General features: G+C 46.4%; 1 protein-coding gene across 1 annotated transcript; it reads right to left on the bottom strand.

Annotated features, from left to right (window-relative positions):
- Positions 1–256: 256 nt before the first annotated feature.
- Positions 257–19,976, bottom strand: LOC117646390 (the record flags this gene model as incomplete). The annotated part of the gene is given in 6 exon segments (XM_034387281.1): positions 257–729; positions 6,113–6,206; positions 7,596–7,858; positions 8,223–8,591; positions 14,463–14,757; positions 19,677–19,976. Coding segments are annotated over 5 exon segments (1,176 nt in total). The 3' UTR covers positions 257–327.
- Positions 19,977–20,231: the final 255 nt, after the last annotated feature.

The following is a 20,231-nucleotide window of genomic DNA, read 5'->3' as shown; positions in this document are numbered from 1 at the left end:
ACAGTGTGAAGGCAGAAAAAGGCCGCTTGTTGTAGATAGTGTCTCGCTTTTTAATCATAAAGGAGAAACTTTATAAAGTAATCATTCATGCTTTTGACAGAACCTTATAGATAAAACAAAACAATTGGAGAAGCTTAAGGTTTCTTTCACAGGATTAAGGCTCATCACGGAATAAACATAAAATCTTCACCAAGCAATCGTTCATGACGTTGTCCAAAATTACTTATATACAAACAAAAAAAATTAAAACCTAAGGTTTCTTTCCCTAAGGTTTCTTTCAGGGCTTATCACGAAAAAAAAATGAATCAATCAAGAATCTTATTGAAATCAGGCCTCATCAACGAAGATATCAAATTGCAGCTTCAGGGCGGGCCTCTGGTCATCGATGTGAAAGTGGCAGGTCCTTGTCTTCTCTGGAGGCAGGAATTTGCCTGCTACAATTTTCCCCACTGCGAGGGTGTCGGTGGGCTGAGCAGGCGGAGTGGCGGAGGCGATGGGCTGAGCGCCCTCAGGGGCTGCTTGTGCTTGGCCGGCGGGCTGCGCCGCTCCGACCGACGATGAAGAGCTCCCACCGCCGCGAATTCTCAGCATCAAGTGCAGAAAGGACTGATCCCCGACGCCAGACTCGCAGAGAGTGAGCTCGTCTTCGAGCGGCGCTCGCATCATGAGGTACATCTCCTTAGACGCAGTCTCAAGACCAACACGGTCCTTGACCGCCTCCTTGACCGCCTGAAACACAACCGACAGCAAATTTCAATCGGTTCTTCAAATTTCTCCAAGGTCTTTACGTAACACAACACTCTCATTCCTGGAACGTGACATCACGTTGAAACGAACGTGACAGAATGTCACGTTTGTTTGAGCATTGCGTCACGTTCGTCTGAACGTGAAGAAGCAGATTTTTAGCCAATTCACACTAAAACAAATGTGACACAATGCTCAAACGGACGTGACACTTTGTCAACGTGATGTCACGTTCCTGGAATGAGAGTGAACGCACACTAAAGAAACAAGTAAAGGAAATAGCTAGCAACCCGGATGCTGTGTAATGTTCACACAAATGTTTGTACCAAGGACAACTGTATAACAACGCATTCTTTATCATTAGGGAAAAAAAACACGGCGCAGATATATTATTAAACTAATTCTCTATTATTACTACCCTGCACACTGTGTTTCTTAATGCAAAATTCGAGGGGTCCTATTCAAAAGATCTTATCTGGGCGCTCCTATTCAAAGAATCTTATCTGCAAAGCAAGCGAATTTCACCAAGTTTCATCGTTTGAGGCAGCTACAAATCAAAATAATTTGGGATTGTAGTCACACAAACTTGAAGATGAAAGATCGAAGGAACTAATTGCACGTGTAGAAATATGTTCCGCTAACCCTCTTATCCGTCCCAGATGGTCAAACTTAGTGAAATTCGCGTACGTTGCAGATAAGATTCTTTGAATAGGAGCGCCCAGATAAGATCTTTTGAATAGGGGCCGTCGAATTGTCCCTCGTAATAAAAAAGAAATTGCGTATTACCATGGTTAGTGTTACGTCTTAGTAACGTACCAGTCGCGGATCCAGCGACGGCCTGAGTGGGACATTAGCAGTAGCACAGTGGGACAGTAGCGCATTTTGCCTACTACAGGGGCAAAGTGTTGCTTTTTAACCACCATTCAGGCCGCTATCTTGGGGTCAAAGGAGGGGCAATTGTTATTTTGTCCCCGCCTCTGGTTCCGGGTAACTTAACTTACTGTACAATTTTTTAAAAATGTTAAATCGAAGAAAAGTTTTGTAGAGCAAATAAAACTGCTAAGTATAACCCCAAGGGAAAAAATCCCTAACGTCCCTAACTAAAGGGATATTTCGCGGCCCCTTGATATAGGGACGGTCCCCATGGAAGGGCCAGCCCCTATGGATAGGGACAGTCCCCTTGTCAAAGGCGAGGGGGCCGCGACTCCCGCAATCATGTGTTCACCGGGTCGCAATCAGGCCGCAATCCTTGCAATCTTCCGAAATCCATGCAATCATCAGAAATCTTTGAAATCCTCCGCAATCTGCCGCAATCACGCGAAATCCTCTGCAATCTCGCGCAATCCTTCCAAAATCTTCCGCAATCCTGCGCAATCTTAGCGAAAACATTGTAATCTTGCATTAGACCCTTTCAGTCATCGCCTGGAGAAGGACAAAAGTAATCAAACAGACAGAAACCAGTAGCGCGCCACCTAGCGGCCGTTACTGTGCACTGTCAAAAGCTGAACCCTCATTGGTCTCAAGCGTATAAATCTGGACGAAGTGCATAGCAGTGGCCACTAGGTGGCGCGCATCTGGTTCCTAATTTTTGATGACTTATGTTCTTCACTGGGTGACGACTGAAAGGGTCTATCGTCCAATAATTCCTCCACACTCGCTCCTTTCCTTCGTTATTAGTTGGCCCGTGCTGACCTCACTGAATAGCCGCCCCTGCCCCACTAAAACGGTTTCCGCTTGCAGGCGCGGGAAGATCGGACAGGATATTAGGTCACAAAAAATCAAACAATAAATACGTAAGAAACAGAGCGGTCTCGCAATAATTTTAAGGATACTGTAAAGTGAAAAAATGTGAAATATCATTTTTCAAAATGTTTGTGGCATCATGTTTGTATTTTGGTTTCTAGTTGCTTACTATAAGATGAACTTAAACCCAAAGTTGAGGCACCCAACTCCCATTAGTTTCTGAGTTATTGAAGTTTACGTAACAAATTTGGTCGTTTCTCCCAAATTCTCCTTGCGAAGAACCAAAAAAGTTGTGGAGACTTCATTTTTGTTTTACAAGTTCTTTATTGATTTGCCTATCTCGTGGCAAAGCCGGATTTCCAAATTTCCACCATTAAACAGAAATTTTTCTCAAAAATTTATTTTTACCAAACTTTAATTAATTTTAGAAAAATAAGAAAAATACTTTTTCAAAATAAGATTCCGGCTGCCCTTTGCATATACAGTCAAATCTGGCTTTGCTAGTCTGTTTGCACGTTTATTGGGCTCTAAAATAAAAAATCACACTTCCGTAAACTTTTTGGTTCTTCGCAAGGAGAATTTTTAATAAACGACTAAATTGACACTAAAACCCTCATAACTTTGGAACTAATGGGAGTTGGGAGTCCAGTCTGTGGCTATAAAAGTTTTTCATAGTAAGCAACAAAATCACCAAAAACCAAAGCACTGACACCTATACTTTGAAAGACCCCCTGTCTGTAAAAAAAGATAGACACAATGACAACCCACGTAAATAAACGGTATTTCTCGGGTGTTCCAACAGAGTTATCTTGCATTCAGCGCAATCATAGTGCAATTTTGTGAAATCCATCGCAATCTTATTGCAATTTTGTGAAATCCATCGCAATCTTATTGCAATCTTGTGAAATCCATCGCAATCTTATGAAATCCGACCGCAATTATTGAAATCGCCTGCAATCTAAAGAGATCCGGCGCAATCTACGCAATCCTTGAAATCCACGCAATCCTGCGAAATCCATGAAATCCCCCGAAATCCCGCGAAATCCCGCCTCCTTGCAATCATGTGTTCACCAAAAAGGGGAGTTATTCCCCCCTCGGTCAAAGGGCCGCGAAATATCCCTTTGGAAAGGGACGTGCCGCGGAGTGTTCAAGTGTTCAAAAACATCTGCCTCTTGAACATCAATGTACAAATAAGGAACGCTTCCTGAGTAAACTTTTGACGCTGATAACAATGGTAGTGTCGCCGACACTCAATCTAAAGCCGTTTACAAGATACCCTTAATAGGTGTGTAGCGGGTTTGCCTACCTAAATCACCCACATTTTGCCTAACTGGCAGGCTGATTTATAGGGCCTTGTGGTCTGGAGGGCGGATCCTTAAGTCCATAGGGCTGATCCCCAAGTCCAAAGGGCCGATCCCTAAGCTCATAGGGCCGGTCCCCAAGTCCATAGGGCCGGTCCCTAACTTGATAGGGCCCGGCCCTATGGCAGATAGGGCTGAGCCCTTCCCAAGGGGCCAAGCCCTTTCTCGGATAGGGCTTGGCCCCTTCGGAAAGGGATCGTCCCTTTAAAATCATAGGGATTTTTTCCCTTGGGACTAGAGAATTGTTAAATAACACAACTGAACCCTGCTTTCGAATCATGTTGAAGAATGTCTTGCAATACAAGACTCGCGCAGGCTAGTGTTGGCTGAGCGATAGCGAAGCCCGTACTAACTCGGCTGGGGTTAGAAAATTTAATCTATCTGTATGTCAGCCAGCGCTACTCCTGCAAAGGCAGGCTAGTGCCGCAGGCCAAGGAAGGTGCTAACGCCAGGCGTGGGTTGTCGGAACTGTCGCCACTGTCTGGCGCACACGTACCTTCTCTGCAAACTCAACAGTGTACTCAGAACACTCTCCCCAGTCAACAAAACATAGCCCCGGTCCGGGACGGACCATGTTCGGACTATCCCTGTAGTGGTCCCTGCATGGTCCCCCGGGGATGTCCCTCATGTACCTCCCGGGACGTCCGCTCGGACCACCCGGCCCGGGGAACCGACGGGGCCAGCCGACAGCAGACGTCCCCTAGGTCCGGCGGACGCCCATCGGGGCCCGTGGAAAGGGTTTCGAAGGGCTAGATCGGCCGACGTCCCTGGGTCGTCCCAAGGACGTCCTTTTTGGGGCATGGCCCCGCGTTGCTTGGGGAAAAGCCGATGTACCAGTGGTCCGAGGCCTGTCCCGCCGGGCTAATCCCGGCGGATATCCTTAGCGGAGTCCCAGGGACGTCCTATTGGGACATGGCCCCTGGCGCATAGGCAAAACGCCCGACTGCCAGGGTCCCAAGCTGGTCCTAGGGGCTAGTCCCGGAGGGTTCCTTGAGGACGTCCCAGGTACATACTGTTCGGACATGGCCCTTCGATGAGATGACAACACTTTGAAGGAAAAGTCCAAAGTCATGTCTCAATGTGTGAAACGAGACCTATGCATATGGTCCCGGGCATGGTCCGCGCGGGACCTCCCTGGGACCTCCCCAGGACGTCCGACGGGGACATCGCTACGGTGGGGGACCTCCGGATGGCAAAGAAAACGCGTCCCCTGGAGGTCCGAGGGACGTCCGAACCGGACGTCCCGGGTGGACGTTCCGCGGACGTCCGCCGCAGACGTCCGTAGGGACTATCCCGGCGGACGTCCCTCGGACAAGCACCGTCGTTTGCCTACCACCGAGGGACGTCCCATGCTCGACTACATGATACGTGGCTAGAGATATACCTAGTCTAAACACTAAGCGGTTCACAAATTCACAGGAAAACCACGGTGCTTGTCACCGACATTGCGTACCTCCCAGGCGCGTCCCAGCATGTTTTCCATATTTTCCTTGTTTTTCCTGTGAATTTGTGAACGGCTAAGTGTTCAGACTAGGTATATCTCTAGCTGGCGCACCGGTTGAAGGGACCCACATGCCAATTGCACACCACCCACCTCCTTCCCCCCGTCCCCCTCAAAAAACAATTTGATGCACTTTAGGCCCTGTCGCTTAGTCACGTGAGGCAGGGTCTGAGCCCGAACCACGCAGGCCGATAGGGGAAGCCTCAAGGAACATCGCCACCAAATTTCAGAGAGTTCGGATCTCAGATGGCGTCACAGTCGCGGCGGAAAGACGCGGGGAGGTGGGACCTCCCAAGCGAGACCTTTAGTTTTCTCGCGCTGTGCACCGGGTAAATGTCAACCGATTTCGTTCAAACTTGGTGTGAGGTCATTTGGGACCTAGATGAACCTAAAAACCAACTCCTTTCAAAAATCAAATTTTTTTGAAACACCCTAGTGCTCACGAGCACACTCCGACGAGCGTGTACTCAACTGCATGTCTTTCCAGGATCTGAGCGCACTCTCGTTACAGTGTACTCATCAAGGCACACTCTCGTTGGAGTGTACTCATCTAAGCACACTCGTTGGAGTACTTTCTTGTCGGAGTGTACTTGTGAGTACACGCTGAACAGAGTGTGCTGAGCACAGTGTTGAGTTTGCAGAGTTGTTTAGTTATAAAAAGAGCATCTTCAGAAAATACTTAGGGGTGAGAAGAAAGTCACAAGGTCAAAGAAAGGGGTTAAAACCCCGTAAGAAGCAGTGCCGAGACGGGATCTTAGCTTACCTGAACTGTATCCCATTCAAAACACTGGATCGCCGTAGTGCTCCTCATAAATTTGACGAAGATCTGCATCTTTCGTGAGTCAAGATCCGAATCCCTGCGAAACAGAAAAGTTAAGTAGGCTGTGTGTTTCCACGCGTGTATGACACCCCACACGGAGAAAATCTTAAGAAACATTCTCAGCATGGTGGATTAAGAATGATACCCGAAAATTAAATCGTTTTTATCAAAATTTGCGTTCAGTGGGAACAGCTTTTTTCAAGAGGCATATTCGAGGGGTACGTAACTCAGAACAGTCACTGTACGCCTCGAAAACAGTCACAAAAACAGTCACACAATCAATTGGCAGTCACTACAGTCAAAGCAGTCAAAATAGTCAATTACAGTCGAACTTTGCACGTTTGGGGTCATACATGTTAAAAGCACTTGTAAAAACATTTTTTTGTGAAAAAGGGTAAAGATTTTACGTTTTTGTATTATTTTCTTCTAAATACGTATATCCCCTGGAAGACCCGAAGGCCCCTACTAAAATTCTGTACAAATAGAAAAATTGGTTGAATTCCACTTTTTACTTTGTGTATGCCCCACGTTAGCAGCAGGCTTTTATGTGCCCCCCGGCCCCCGCATCGGCCAATGAAATATTTCAAGTAGGGTCTTGCAGTGCACGGACTGCAATTTCTTCTTTCTTTTTTTATTCCTATCAAAAGTCATTTTTTTTCCAAGAATACATTCCAAACAACCACTGTACTGTTAAAACAGTCATCCCCAAAAATCAACACAGTCATTTTACAGTCAAAAAGTCGACTTCCATCCAAGCAGAACTAGACTGTTTTGCAGTCGTCTACAGTCAATTACAGTCAAAAAAGTCAAATTGACTGTAGACTTTTTCAGTCGCTGTACCGATATTCGAGAGTTACGTACCCTCGGGCATATTCCCGACAATGCTGGACGTTCTTTAACAAATCGTTTGGGCTGGGAAGCTGTAAGCAAAGGGTTTTGACTTAAGGGCCAAATCGACTGGCTGAAGCGACTGGGCCCCCCGTCGGCAGCGCGCAGCAGCGACTGACGTCCGGCGGCGCGTCTGCGCGACAGCAGTAGCAGCTCCGCCAGTGGAGCGACCACTGCTGAGGCAGCCGCACAGCTCGTCAGTCGCTGCCGATGAGCGGCGGGTTGGACACCCCCCCCCCCCCCCCTTTGGGAGTATTGCCGGTTTGAAGGCAGTACTTTTCCGTAAGGCGGCTCATTAGCGATGGATGCTCGATTCTCTTGCCAAAAAAGTTACTGAAAGTATCGCCCTTGCATTTACAGAGTTGGGAATTAAGAGTTTGGAGAATTCAAATGGTGCATTTCAAAGAACGGGCGGAGGCGATTGACACGATGTAGAGGTTGAGTTTGAGTAAAATGCACCGTTCGACCGCTAGAGGCGAAAAACCGCAAAATGTGGGGAGGCCGGGACGCCATTGTCTGGAATTTAGAGTGTCCTTACCTTCTCCGGAAGCACAGCCTGGCCCCGCTGGTGATGCCGCACTCGGCCACAGTCCGCTTGCAGGGAAGCTCCCGCTCCTCCATGAAGAGCCCGAAGCTCGGGCTGTCGGCGACAAACCCGATGGCGCGATGACCTTTGGAGCTTGGAGTGGATTTGAAGACAGCCCCCCAGCGCAGCGTCTCAACCGTGTCCGCGGGGTCTGCTCCCAGCTGCACCAGCACAGGGGGCTTGCCAGGGGCAAGAGGAAACACCTCCACGGTCACCTGCAGCGAGGGATGTGCTTGAATTTCGGTGTATCTTTTCATCAATTTTGAGGACTTGAAATGGATTCTGGCGACACTGTAAATCCAAAGGCAATACATTTTGAACCTTTTTTGGCGATACAATTGAGTATCGCCAATAAACGGTCTTACGGAAAAGTATTGCCTTCAAAACGGCGATACACAAAAGTAATGCCTTCAAAACGGCGATACACGAAAGTAATGCCTTCAAAACGGCGATACACGAAAGTATCACTAAAATTTGGCGATACTTTGGAGTAATGCCACGTAATGCCCGGCCAAGGGGATCCTTGGATTTCAAGGCGGCACATTTACCGTGTTACATGAATTTCGATGAGTTTTTTACCTGGAGACCCGCGCCGTGCTCACGGAGCTCGAGGGTGGACAAGCACTCGACGCCGTATTCGGCCAGGGGGCGGTCGTCCCGCAGCTCCTCGCCCGCGAAGTACAGGCGGTCCAGCGGCGTGGCGAGCCCGTCGTCCAGCCAGCACCGGACTTCGGACGCCGTGTCGGAGGCAGGGACGACCAAGAACGTTGTGCCGCGCTCATGCCGCACGTACAGCCACAGCCAGGCCCCGCGGCGCTGCTTGCCGCACGCGTACAGCACCGGCGAGGGGGCGCCCAGCACGTCCGACAGTCGCTGCGGGATGGAACCGTCCTGGGTGCGCAGCTCTTGCTCGGCCCGCGGGATGCCCAGCTGCTGCTCCACGCTCTCCTGGCGAGGCAGAGGCGAGAATCGACATCAACACGTGCGGGAGGGAGGGGTGAAAAGGGCCAATCTCCACCGCCTGCGACCGACCGGCTCAATGTGGGAAAACCCTTTACCACAAACTCAAGAGTTCATGGCACACCACACTCTATGAGAAACACATTAAATATCATGGGACTTTTTTTGTCCCACGATTTGAGCAATTTTAAGCACATCCGACGCTGATACAAATTTTGTCCCCGTCTGGAGACACATTTTGTCCGACGCCTGCCGAAAATCGTACTTCCACAAGACAATTTGTCTCGCCTGGCGGACACAAAATTGCATTACCACCGGATGTGCTTAAAATTGCATCATGCATGGGACAAAAAAAGTCCCATAACATTTAGTGTCCCTGGCGCCTGGCGGACACAAAATTGTATGTGGTTGAAATTGGATGTGCTTCAAATTGCATCATTCATGGGACAAAAAAAGTCCCATGACATTTAGTGTGAAGAGGTACGGTTTTCGCCGCTGGGTAATTCCACACCAACTTGAACACTCATAAACCTGACGTCGTCCGATTTCAACCAAATTTGGTGAATCGCCACCAATTAGTGTCTAGAATGACCCCCTAAAATGGTTTTGACTAATATGCAATAGTTCCGGAGATATAGCACTTCACCATTTTTGGCCAATTTCCAAGTTACAGAAACAGTGTTTCACTAAAATGCCATTATCTCGGCTCCTATTGGACTTAGAGGTCTGGCTCTGTGCTCATTGGAAAGGAATAAAAATTTTTCATTAAAATGTGGTACTTTTAGGTTTATAGGTCAAAAACTTAAAAAAATGTATTTTTCGATAAAACCTTCAACTTAAAAATGTCGTTTCCAAAATACGTCATCCTGAAAAAAAAAATTTTTTTCACCAAAAGGTCTCTTAAGGTGTCTACTTTAATGTCCTAAAGTGTCTCAAAAAGTATTTGAGTTTTTCAGCATTTACAGGGGAAACCGTGATGAAATGTGCCCAAAAAGTGCCATTTTTTCACTCGAAGCCCAGCGTACGATGGTCCTGTTGCAGTCCCACTCCTTCACCACCCTCAAAACTGTTACTCCTATGCCCAGCATCGATTGGTATGTATCAAAGTAATTGTTTGAGTGGGTCTGAGCGCTCAGGGAAGGGGTCAGATCAAATCCCAGCCTGGAACTTTGCGTAACAAGACATCAAATCGACTACTACTTTCCTCTCTCTGTCTCTCTCGCTCTCAATAGGTTTGCTACAGGCGGGGAGGCAGGGCAAGTCTACAGTGGTGACTTGCAATAGTTTACTTGGACCTGGAGCAACTAGGGTTAAGCTGAAACCCATAACACAAAATTTGGTGAAGAACGCCTGGGGGTAGGCAACCCGGCGCAAGCGGATGTGTAGCAGGCGCTCCCTCCACAGCATGCCAATTTTGTCATACATGGATGAGTTTGTTGCCTGTATTTCTCATATCCAAAACTTACCCCGTCTCACCCTGCTTTGTTGTTGTTTATGTTTGTTGGAAAGGACGCTTCCAGTACTTTCTGTCTTTGATCTGGATACTTTGACTACAATTTCTTGCAGATGTTTTGCCTGGAGTGTGAATTTGGTTGCTGTTGTTAACTGTGGTTTGTACCATAGCTTTGTTTCTGCTTTTCTAGCCTCTTGTTTACACTGTTTTTAACTGGATGTTTCTTTCAGTTTTTTTTTATTTGCGCCAGCCATTGTTCAGGAGAGAAGCCTTTCAAATTTGTTTGATTCCTTATTATTAATGGTAATGACTTATCCACTGCTGGTGTTTGTGGTTAAATTTGTTTTCATATCTAATTGCTTTTGTGTATTGGCAGGTGCACAATGGGTGACAAGCAACAAAAGCAACAAGCTCATCGAATCTGTTGTCTCAGATCTTTGAGTGGCCAGTGTAGTGCTGACATTGTTCCGAGAAATTCATTTACCGATGATGAAGTTCATTTGATAAGATTGAGATCTGGACTGAGTCGCATTGATAGTGTCTGCACTAATCACAAGAAAAACTTACTTGAGTTTTATTCTTCCCATTACACTAAATGTGCCAATCCGTTTGGCTCTCATAAGAAGCCTGTTTCCAAAGATCTTTATGAGATTAGTCTGACTTTTGCAAAAGAGTATGGACAAATAGTAAACCTGATTCCTGGCCAGAAATTATGTGTTAATTGCAAGAGGCAAGTTCCTAAAACATCACCTATCAACAAAGGAGCAAGCACTTCATGCGAAACTGCAGCCAGCAGTTCGCAACAACCACTGCCCATCGCTGCCAGCAGTGCTCGACACCCCACAACTACCAATAAGAATAATCCACCATCAGGCAGTGCCCAACTTGTAGCGGGAAGCAGCCAGTCAAGCAGTACATCTGGAGCTGGAGCATCGGATGATATTTTCCCCACTCCACCAGATATGGCTGTGAAGGCTATGGATACTACATGTGAAGCTGTTGGAGAGTCTCCAATGGCGGACCCCAAAATTATGAAGCAAAAAAGCTATCAAACTAAGAAGCTACAAAAAATCCAAAAAGCAGTTCACAATAAGTTTTCCAAAGCAGTAGGAGCCAAGAAAGGAGTGATCAAAACAGACAAAAACTTTGCAGAAACATTGGCCCAGCTGAAATCGAAGTTTTCCCAAATTGGTAAAGACCGGAAGAAGCAGCTCCACATCTTATCTGTCCTGCCGCTCAGCTGGACTATTTCCCAAATTGTTGCAGAGTTTGATGTTCCAAGATCTTTTGCCAGATTAGCAAAACGGCTTACCAGAGAACAAGGCGTTCTCCCTGATATACCTGAAAAGAAGGTGAGGAGACTGGAGCAATCAGTAGTTGACAAAGTGCAAAATTTCTACCGAGACAGAGAAAATAGTCGAGAGCTCCCTGGCAAGAAGGACTATGTGAGTGTGAAGCGACCTGATGGCACTCGTGAACAAAAACAGAAGAGACTGGTTCTGAGCAACTTGATAGAGCTATATGAGTCATACTTAAGTCAAGTTGCTAAAGAAGAGCCTGATTTTAAGGTATCGTTCTCTAAATTCTGTGAACTCCGACCTAAGGAGTGTGTTTTGGCTGGAGCTGCAGGGACTCATACTGTATGTGTGTGTGAACACCATCAAAATTTCAAGTTATTGGTTGATGCTGCTGCCTTGGAAAATGATGAAGAAGATGCAGCTGGTAAATATCTCACTGACAAAGACATCATGAAGATGGTAATGTGCAACCCACCATCAGACAAGTGTTATTTAGGCCAATGTAAATCGTGCCCTGGAACTGATCAACTGCGAGAAATGATGGAAATTAATTTTGATCTTTATGGCTTAAAAAACATTAGTTTCAAGGAATGGTCATCGACAGACAGAAGTGAACTGGTTACAAAGAGTCTTCCTTCTACAGCATTCATTGAAAAACTTATAAACCAGATTCCAGATGTCCTAGTTCATGATTTGCTGGCCAAAAAACAGGGCAGATTTTTGAATAAAAAGAAAGAAGAACTGAAGGAGGGAGAATGCATAGTCATTGGAGATTTTTCTGAAAATTATAAGCCAGTCTGGCAAGATGCTGTCCAAGGAGTTCATTGGTCTGATGTGCAAGTGACCATTCACCCATTCATAATTTATTACAAAAATGGTGATGTAGTGGAACATTTAAACTATGTTATAATCTCAGATTCCACAGCCCACGTGCAGGAGTCTGTTTATGCATTCCAGAAGCAACTTGTTCCCTATCTAATGAACAAAATTAGCAATCTGAAAAAGATTTACTATTTTAGTGATGGAGCCGCTAAACAATATAAAAACAGGAAGATGGTGGCAAATTTAAGGAAGCACTATCGTGACTTTGGTGTTAAAGCGGAGTGGCATTTTTTTGCCACAAGCCACGGGAAGGGTCCCTGTGATGGCCTTGCCGGATCAATGAAGAGGCTTGCAGCAAGAGAGAGTCTTCAAATGGTGTCATCAGAGAGCATTTCTTCTCCATTTTTGTTCTACAAGTGGGCTGCAGAAAAATATAAAGATTCGATTGAAGTTGTTTACGTGAGCAAAGAGAAGATTGCTTCTGTCAGTCTTGCAAATACAGACAGAATGGAGACCGCTCCTGAAGTAGCTGGGATCAAGTCAGCCCATGCCGTTATTGTACTTTCTGAAAATACTGTTTGCCTCAAACAATACTCAGAGGCTAATACTGGACTTTATTATTATTATGGTCCTCTAGATTCTGTTCAGTTTGATGACCTGCATGGCTTTGTAATTGTCCGAAGACCAGATGTCATTCCATGGACTGTTGCATTTGTTGATGGCCAGAACGCTGAAGCTCAAGAGATTCAAGTTGTCCCTCTTACCAGACAGGGAACTCGCACATCTCTTAGATTTAAATACCCTGATGATTCTCCAGAAACCATAACTATGAAGGTGTGGGATGTGATTGCTGTGTGCAATGTAGAGTCTGAAGACGGAGTGAACTACAAAATTAAGACAGCTGTTCAGAAATTAGCTAATGAGAAGACCCAGACTGAGTAAGATAGCATGACTTTAAATCAGTCGGATTTACACAAATTAAAAAAATACTAATCATGATTTTATTTTACAGGTCAACTTCAGCTCCTGCAAAGAAGAAAAGGAGGAACAACTAGAGAGAAAGACTGCCTAATCATTTACTTAATTTTAGAACTCCTAACTGATCTAATAAAAATAAGTCTAATTCCCATTATCTTAATATTTTGTCTGATTTGCTTATTTTCACCACAGTATGACAGAGGAACTGTCAGAACAAGTCACCAGAGTCGGCGGGGGAATTCTGTGTGGGGAGCGCCTGTGGCTGGGAAGGTAGGCCAGCCCGCTACACATCCGCTTGCGCCGGGTTGCCTACCCCCAGGCGTTCTTCACCAAATTTTGTGTTATGGGTTTCAGCTTAACCCTAGTTGCTCCAGGTCCAAGTAAACTATTGCAAGTCACCACTGTAGACTTGCCCTGCCTCCCCGCCTGTAGCAAACCTATTGAGAGCGAGAGAGACAGAGAGAGGAAAGTAGTAGTCGATTTGATGTCTTGTTACGCAAAGTTCCAGGCTGGGATTTGATCTGACCCCTTCCCTGAGCGCTCAGACCCACTCAAACAATTACTTTGATACATACCAATCGATGCTGGGCATAGGAGTAACAGTTTTGAGGGTGGTGAAGGAGTGGGACTGCAACAGGACCATCGTACGCTGGGCTTCGAGTGAAAAAATGGCACTTTTTGGGCACATTTCATCACGGTTTCCCCTGTAAATGCTGAAAAACTCAAATACTTTTTGAGACACTTTAGGACATTAAAGTAGACACCTTAAGAGACCTTTTGGTGAAAAAAAATTTTTTTTTCAGGATGACGTATTTTGGAAACGACATTTTTAAGTTGAAGGTTTTATCGAAAAATACATTTTTTTAAGTTTTTGACCTATAAACCTAAAAGTACCACATTTTAATGCAAAATTTTATTCCCTTTCCAATGAGCACAGAGCCAGACCTCTAAGTCCAATAGGAGCCGAGATAATGGCATTTTAGTGAAACACTGTTTCTGTAACTTGGAAATTGGCCAAAAATGGTGAAGTGCTATATCTCCGGAACTATTGCATATTTGTCAAAACCATTTTAGGGGGTCATTCTAGACACTAATTTGGGGGCGATTCACCAAATTTGGTTGAAATCGGACGACGTCAGGTTTATGAGTGTTCAAGTTGGTGTGGAATTACCCCGCTGACCTTATTGACGTGATTTGCCGTATTTGGAAGTTCAGAGTTTACCGTACATCGGAGTAAGGGGTCAGCGCACAGTTTCGTGCATGGCTTATGCACAAGAAACTACAGCAGTAAAGCGTGAGGGCTTTCACCTTGAGGCTGTCCAGGGAGTCCGTCGCGGGGCAGGCGGCGAACACCATGCGGCCCGTGGGCGCCTTGACGCTGACGATTACGGCGGAGGGGCCCCGCTGGGTGGAGAGCAGCCATTCGCACCCGTCCAGGAGCTTGCGCTCGAACACACCGGGCCACACGCCCAGGCGCCACTTGGTGCGGCGCAGGCCCCGCAGCTCCGCGTCCACGTCCGTCAGGGTGCGGCCCGAGGCGTCGCGCAGGGCCTCCACGAGGATGGACCGGCCGCCCGTGCTCACGTCCCGCCGCACCGTCGTGCTGCAACACGCGCCGCCACTCTTACCGTGCAAACTCAGTGCATGGCACACACTTTAAAATGTATGCCTGCCAACAGGCACACTGTTTTAAAGTGAGTGCCTGCATGCACACTGTTTAAATCAGTGTGCTTGCCAGGCACACACTTTAGAACAGCGTGCCTAACCATTGGTCCTGGGCCTGGGCGCACAGTTAAAATCTGTGTACTTCCATGCACACTGTTTAAAGCAGTGTTTAAAACAGTGTGCCTCCAGGCACACACTTTAAAGCAGTGTGCATGGAGGGATACATTTTTTAAGTGCGTGGTATGCACACACTTGCGTTTGCAGAGTACATCTACACTGAAAAGAAAAACTGTGAACACAACTCTACACTAAAAACTTGTCAACACTTTGACGGTCATATCACTGGAAGTCGACGAAATGTAACGTCACATTTGTTCGAATGTGAATTTTGTCACGTTCGTTTGAATATGATATCACATTCGTTTGCATGTTGATCCACGTTCAAACGAATATGTCACCCTACTCAAACGGCTGAGTCACGTTCAAACAAATGTGACATCACCACATTCAAACGAACGTGACAAAATTCATACTCCAGAGAATATGACGTCACATTCGTTTGCTATCAGTGACCAAGTCTATATTCCTATACCGAATATATCAAATCGAAGGGGTCGTATTCGAAAGATGTTATATACTGCATATATTTTGCAAAGAATACGACACAATTTTCTTTTGAATTGGTGAATACTGTAAATCAGCAGTACAAAATCAGGCCTATAGCTACAGTTCGCTGGAAAGTGTCACTTTTTAGCGAAAATGCATACAAACAATGCAATGCGAAAATGCAATAAAATGTAAAAAAAATAACTTTAAAAAGCTCTGTTATTCGAGATGGCCTCGTTCCATATAACCACAGTTGCCCGAAAAATATTTATAGACTTCTGCGAGGTCATTTTTAATTTCGGTCAACTGTGTGCGAATTTTAGAAATTGTCGGCCCGATTTAAGCACTCTTGCCCGTAATTATTATCGTTAATTGAGAAATAGCAGATATATATTTCGGCGTGTCGTGCAAATATTTGACTTTCTTTTTTAAAACAAGGTGTAAACTTGCCCAAATTTTAAAATATTTTTTTTTTAATTTCTTTTAAATTCTTTTGGGAACTGGGCGAGCAGGTTACTAAAGAATTTAATTAAATTAAATAAATAAATAAAAGAAAATGTCACCGATATGGACGTCTCGGCGTGAGTGTTCGCGGTCGAGATACTCGTGCTCGCGCGCAACCCCGTATCCGCTTAGCCCTTAGTGGATAGTGGATAGTGGACGTTTCAGGAGAGTCTGTTCCCGGTTATAAGGCGCTGGTTCAGTGCGACGTTGCCGCTCACCAATAACAACATCATCATTTTGAACTTATTGCGTTCTTTCCTGAAGCTGCTCCAGCTGCATTTCTTGCATAGTGAGTTAGAAATGGCCAAAACACGAGATGAGCACCATTTGTAGTGGGTGACAAGACGAGGAAGTAAATAAACAAAAGCAGGCTGGCAACGTCGCACCCTGAAATGTCCACTGTCCACTATCCACCATCGCCCAAGCGGATATAGGGCAAGTTCACCGTACTGCAGCATTTTTCATACTGTCGTCCAGCTTTAGCCTGAACAGTGATTGCAGTTCATGTGGTCTCAGACAGCGGGGACTGAAGAGAGGCTAGGTCGACTGACTATGAAAAATGAAACATCCGCTTCAGACGCACGCTCTTCTGTAAGAAATATTCTGAAGGTGCTGACAGTTTATAGCTGACAAGTAGATTTTTGAACGAGACCCATCTTTAATCAAGGACGGATCGAGAGACGGGTTCAGGGGGGAGGGGGGGAGGATGTCGCAAAGGTTGCCTGCATACAGGGGCAAAGTGCGACTTTGCCTGCCTTTCAGGCGGCAGGGAGGGGCGACGCCCCCCTCCCTCCCCCTCGGATCCGCCCTTGGCTTCAACGTGGTGTGACCAAAGACCAAAGCTTGCACGTTAGGCGCCAAAAGACCCGAACAGACTCAGCCGTCAAAACACGGGGCGGTAGACACTGAGAGACGGTTGCAAGCAACCGCCTGAAGCCCTACACTGCGATTCGAAGTGTGAGACAGTCTCACACTATTTAGTGCGAACCGCTATGCCTCGCTGTGAGCCACGTTCGTCTAACGATTGCAAGACTTTTAAGTATGAGACACGGCTTGTCCCACACTTGCTACCTATGGCTCCCTGCGGTCTAATGCTACAGGACCCACGCTAGCAAGGTGGGAGTGTGGACATCCGGGCCCGGGGTCTCACACTTGCAAGCGTTAGAAAACGTGCCTACAAAACCCAACTGTCTACTAAGTACACACTTACAAATGCGTGCTTGCAAGTACACACTTGCAAACGCATGCTTGGCCAAGTACACACTTACAAGTGCATGCTTGCAAGTACACACTTTCAAACGCATGCTTCACGCATGGAGTTATACGGCGTCAAGCATGCGTTTGTATGTGTGTACTTGCAAGCATGCATTTGTAAGTGTGTACTTGGCCAAGCATGCGTTTGTAAGTGTGTACTTAGTAGACAGTTAGCACTGGTAAAACTAAAGCGTAGTATTACCCACTGTTTTCAAGCGTAGTCAGGTTACGCTTGAAATCAAGCGTAACAGGCTCATCCGCCAAGATTCCTCCTATCAAAATGCATGCGGGAATCTCTAGCCTATGCTTGATTTCAAGCGTAACGTCTTCAAGCGTAACTTTATGCTTGACTCAAGCATAGAGTTACGCTTTAGTTTTACCAGTGAGGTTTGTAGTGCACGTTTGTCTAACGCTTGCAAGTGTGAGACGCCGGCCGGATGTCCACACTCCCACACTTGCTAGCGTGGGTCCTGTAGCATTAGACCGCAGGGAGCCATAGGTAGCAAGTGTGGGACAAGCCGTGTCTCATACTTAAAAGTCTTGCAATCGTTAGACGAACGTGGCTCACAGCGAGGCATAGCGGTTCGCACTAAATAGTGTGAGACTGTCTCACACTTCGAATCGCAGTGTAGGGCTTCAGGCGGTTGCTTGCAACCGTCTCTCAGTGTCTACCGTCCCGTGTTTTGAGGGCTGAGTCTGTTCGGGTCTTTTGGCGCCTAACGTGCAAGCTTTGGTCTTTGGTCACACCACGTTGAAGCCAAGGGCGGATCCGAGGGGGAGGGAGGGGGGCGTCGCACAGTGGGCTGAAACGCCCAAAACGCGATGATAATTCTGGAGGGGCCCCATCAAGGCCAGAATCGGTTTCCAGGGGTTTTCGAGTGCGAGGAACCCATTTCTGACAAAATGAACGACAAGGGCGGATCCAGTAATGGTTAGGGGGGTTAACCGTAACGCGGACATCTATGGCCACCAAAATCGGTATCTAGGGGTTTTCGGAAGCGAGAAAACCATTTCGGACAAAATCAAGCACAAAAAAGTGAACGACGGTGGTAGATCTAGCAATTGGTTGCCATTCTTTTATCCATTTACCCCCTTTTGGGGCCACTTTTCTCGAAAACGGGGGCAAACGGCGAAATGCACCGGAAAGTAAGCGGTCCACTCTACCACGGATATATCTCGGACCCTTTCGCAAATGTTCGCAACTCGACTTATCTCGAAGTGAAAAACGTCGAAGACTCGATTTTACACTACTTTCTCCGGCTTGTTTCTTCTGAATGGGAAACGCAAATGTAAATGTAGGGAATGCTCTGGATTGGTCGCATCGTCAGCTTTCCAAAAAAATATTACATGTTGGGTTTATCCTGAACGAGACGGCCAGTAGAGGGCAAACAGTAGACCAATTACAATCATTGCGCGAAAACGTGAAAATGTGCCAAGTTTGGCGTTCCCCCAGGGCTCGCACGTATGTGATATAGGCAAACAGATAATTGTCCCGTATAGCTCAGACCTTCCTTGAAAATATCTCATAGTTTGTTGGACTCCACTCCTCGATTTCAAAATATCCACTTCTCATCGCGTTTTCGGCGTTTTAGCCCACTGTGCGTCGCCCCTCCTTGCCGCCTGAAAGGCAGGCAAAGTCGCACTTTGCCCCTGTATGTAGGCAACCTTTGCGACATCCTCCCCCCCCCCTCCACCCTGAACCCGTCTCTCGATCCGTCCTTGATTAAAGATGGGTCTCGTTCAAAAATCTACTTGTCAGCTATAAACTGTCAGCACCTTCAGAATATTTCTTACAGAAGAGCGTGCGTCTGAAGCGGATGTTTCATTTTTCATAGTCAGTCGACCTAGCCTCTCTTCAGTCCCCGCTGTCTGAGACCACATGAACTGCAATCACTGTTCAGGCTAAAGCTGGACGACAGTATGAAAAATGCTGCAGTACGGTGAACTTGCGCGCGAGCACGAGTATCTCGACCGCGAACACTCACGCCGAGACGTCCATATCGGTGACATTTTCTTTTATTTATTTATTTAATTTAATTAAATTCTTTAGTAACCTGCTCGCCCAGTTCCCAAAAGAATTTAAAAGAAATTAAAAAAAAAATATTTTAAAATTTGGGCAAGTTTACACCTTGTTTTAAAAAAGAAAGTCAAATATTTGCACGACACGCCGAAATATATATCTGCTATTTCTCAATTAACGATAATAATTACGGGCAAGAGTGCTTAAATCGGGCCGACAATTTCTAAAATTCGCACACAGTTGACCGAAATTAAAAATGACCTCGCAGAAGTCTATAAATATTTTTCGGGCAACTGTGGTTATATGGAACGAGCCATTCCCTGTTATTCCACCAATCAAGAGTGGGTTATTACCAAAAGAAAATGCAATAGCTAAATTATTGCACTCCAGGGTGGAATAAATCGCGGGAATCGTTGACTCGGTTTTATCGCAAAAATTCGTAGTAAATTATCGCAGAATGGATGACAGTGTACCTGTTGCCATGGAACACGACGTTGGCTTCGTTCACGACGGCGGGGCGGCAGTCGTCCCAGGTCTCCCCGGGCCCGAGCTCTGCACGTTCCAGTTGGTAGAAGAAGCCCTCTTCCAGTCCGTCGTTCTGGAGATACACTGTGACCCGGCCGCCGGGCCTCGGCGCCACGAATCGAAGGTTTGGCTGGCCGGTCGCCGGGTCCACCAGCGAGATGGCGCGCAGAGGCGCCCCGTTGCACAACACCTTGAGGATCACCAGTGGCAGCCCCGCTGGGCTGACGAGCACGGCCAAGCTGGGGCTCGCATCCTTCTGGGAGAAACCAAACAGCAATAGATTAGTTTAAAAGTTGCACGCACTGGTAAAACTAAAGCTTAGTTTTACCCTCTGTTTACAAGCGTATCAGGTTACGCTTGAAATCCAACGTAACAGGCGAGGCTCATCCGCCAAGATTCCCCCTATCTAAATGCAAGCGTAACGTCTTCAAGCGTTACCTTATGAATCTTCATTTCTTTCCGAGGGATCCGTGGCAACATTTATTCCAGATGTCTTCTCGTAA

This window comes from Thrips palmi, unplaced genomic scaffold (genome assembly GCF_012932325.1).
Source record: "Thrips palmi isolate BJ-2018 unplaced genomic scaffold, TpBJ-2018v1 HiC_scaffold_19, whole genome shotgun sequence".
Taxonomy (NCBI): Eukaryota; Metazoa; Arthropoda; class Insecta; order Thysanoptera; family Thripidae; genus Thrips; species Thrips palmi.
The sequence above is the reverse complement of the archived record's forward strand: the minus strand, read 5'-3'. Positions and strand labels throughout refer to the sequence as shown.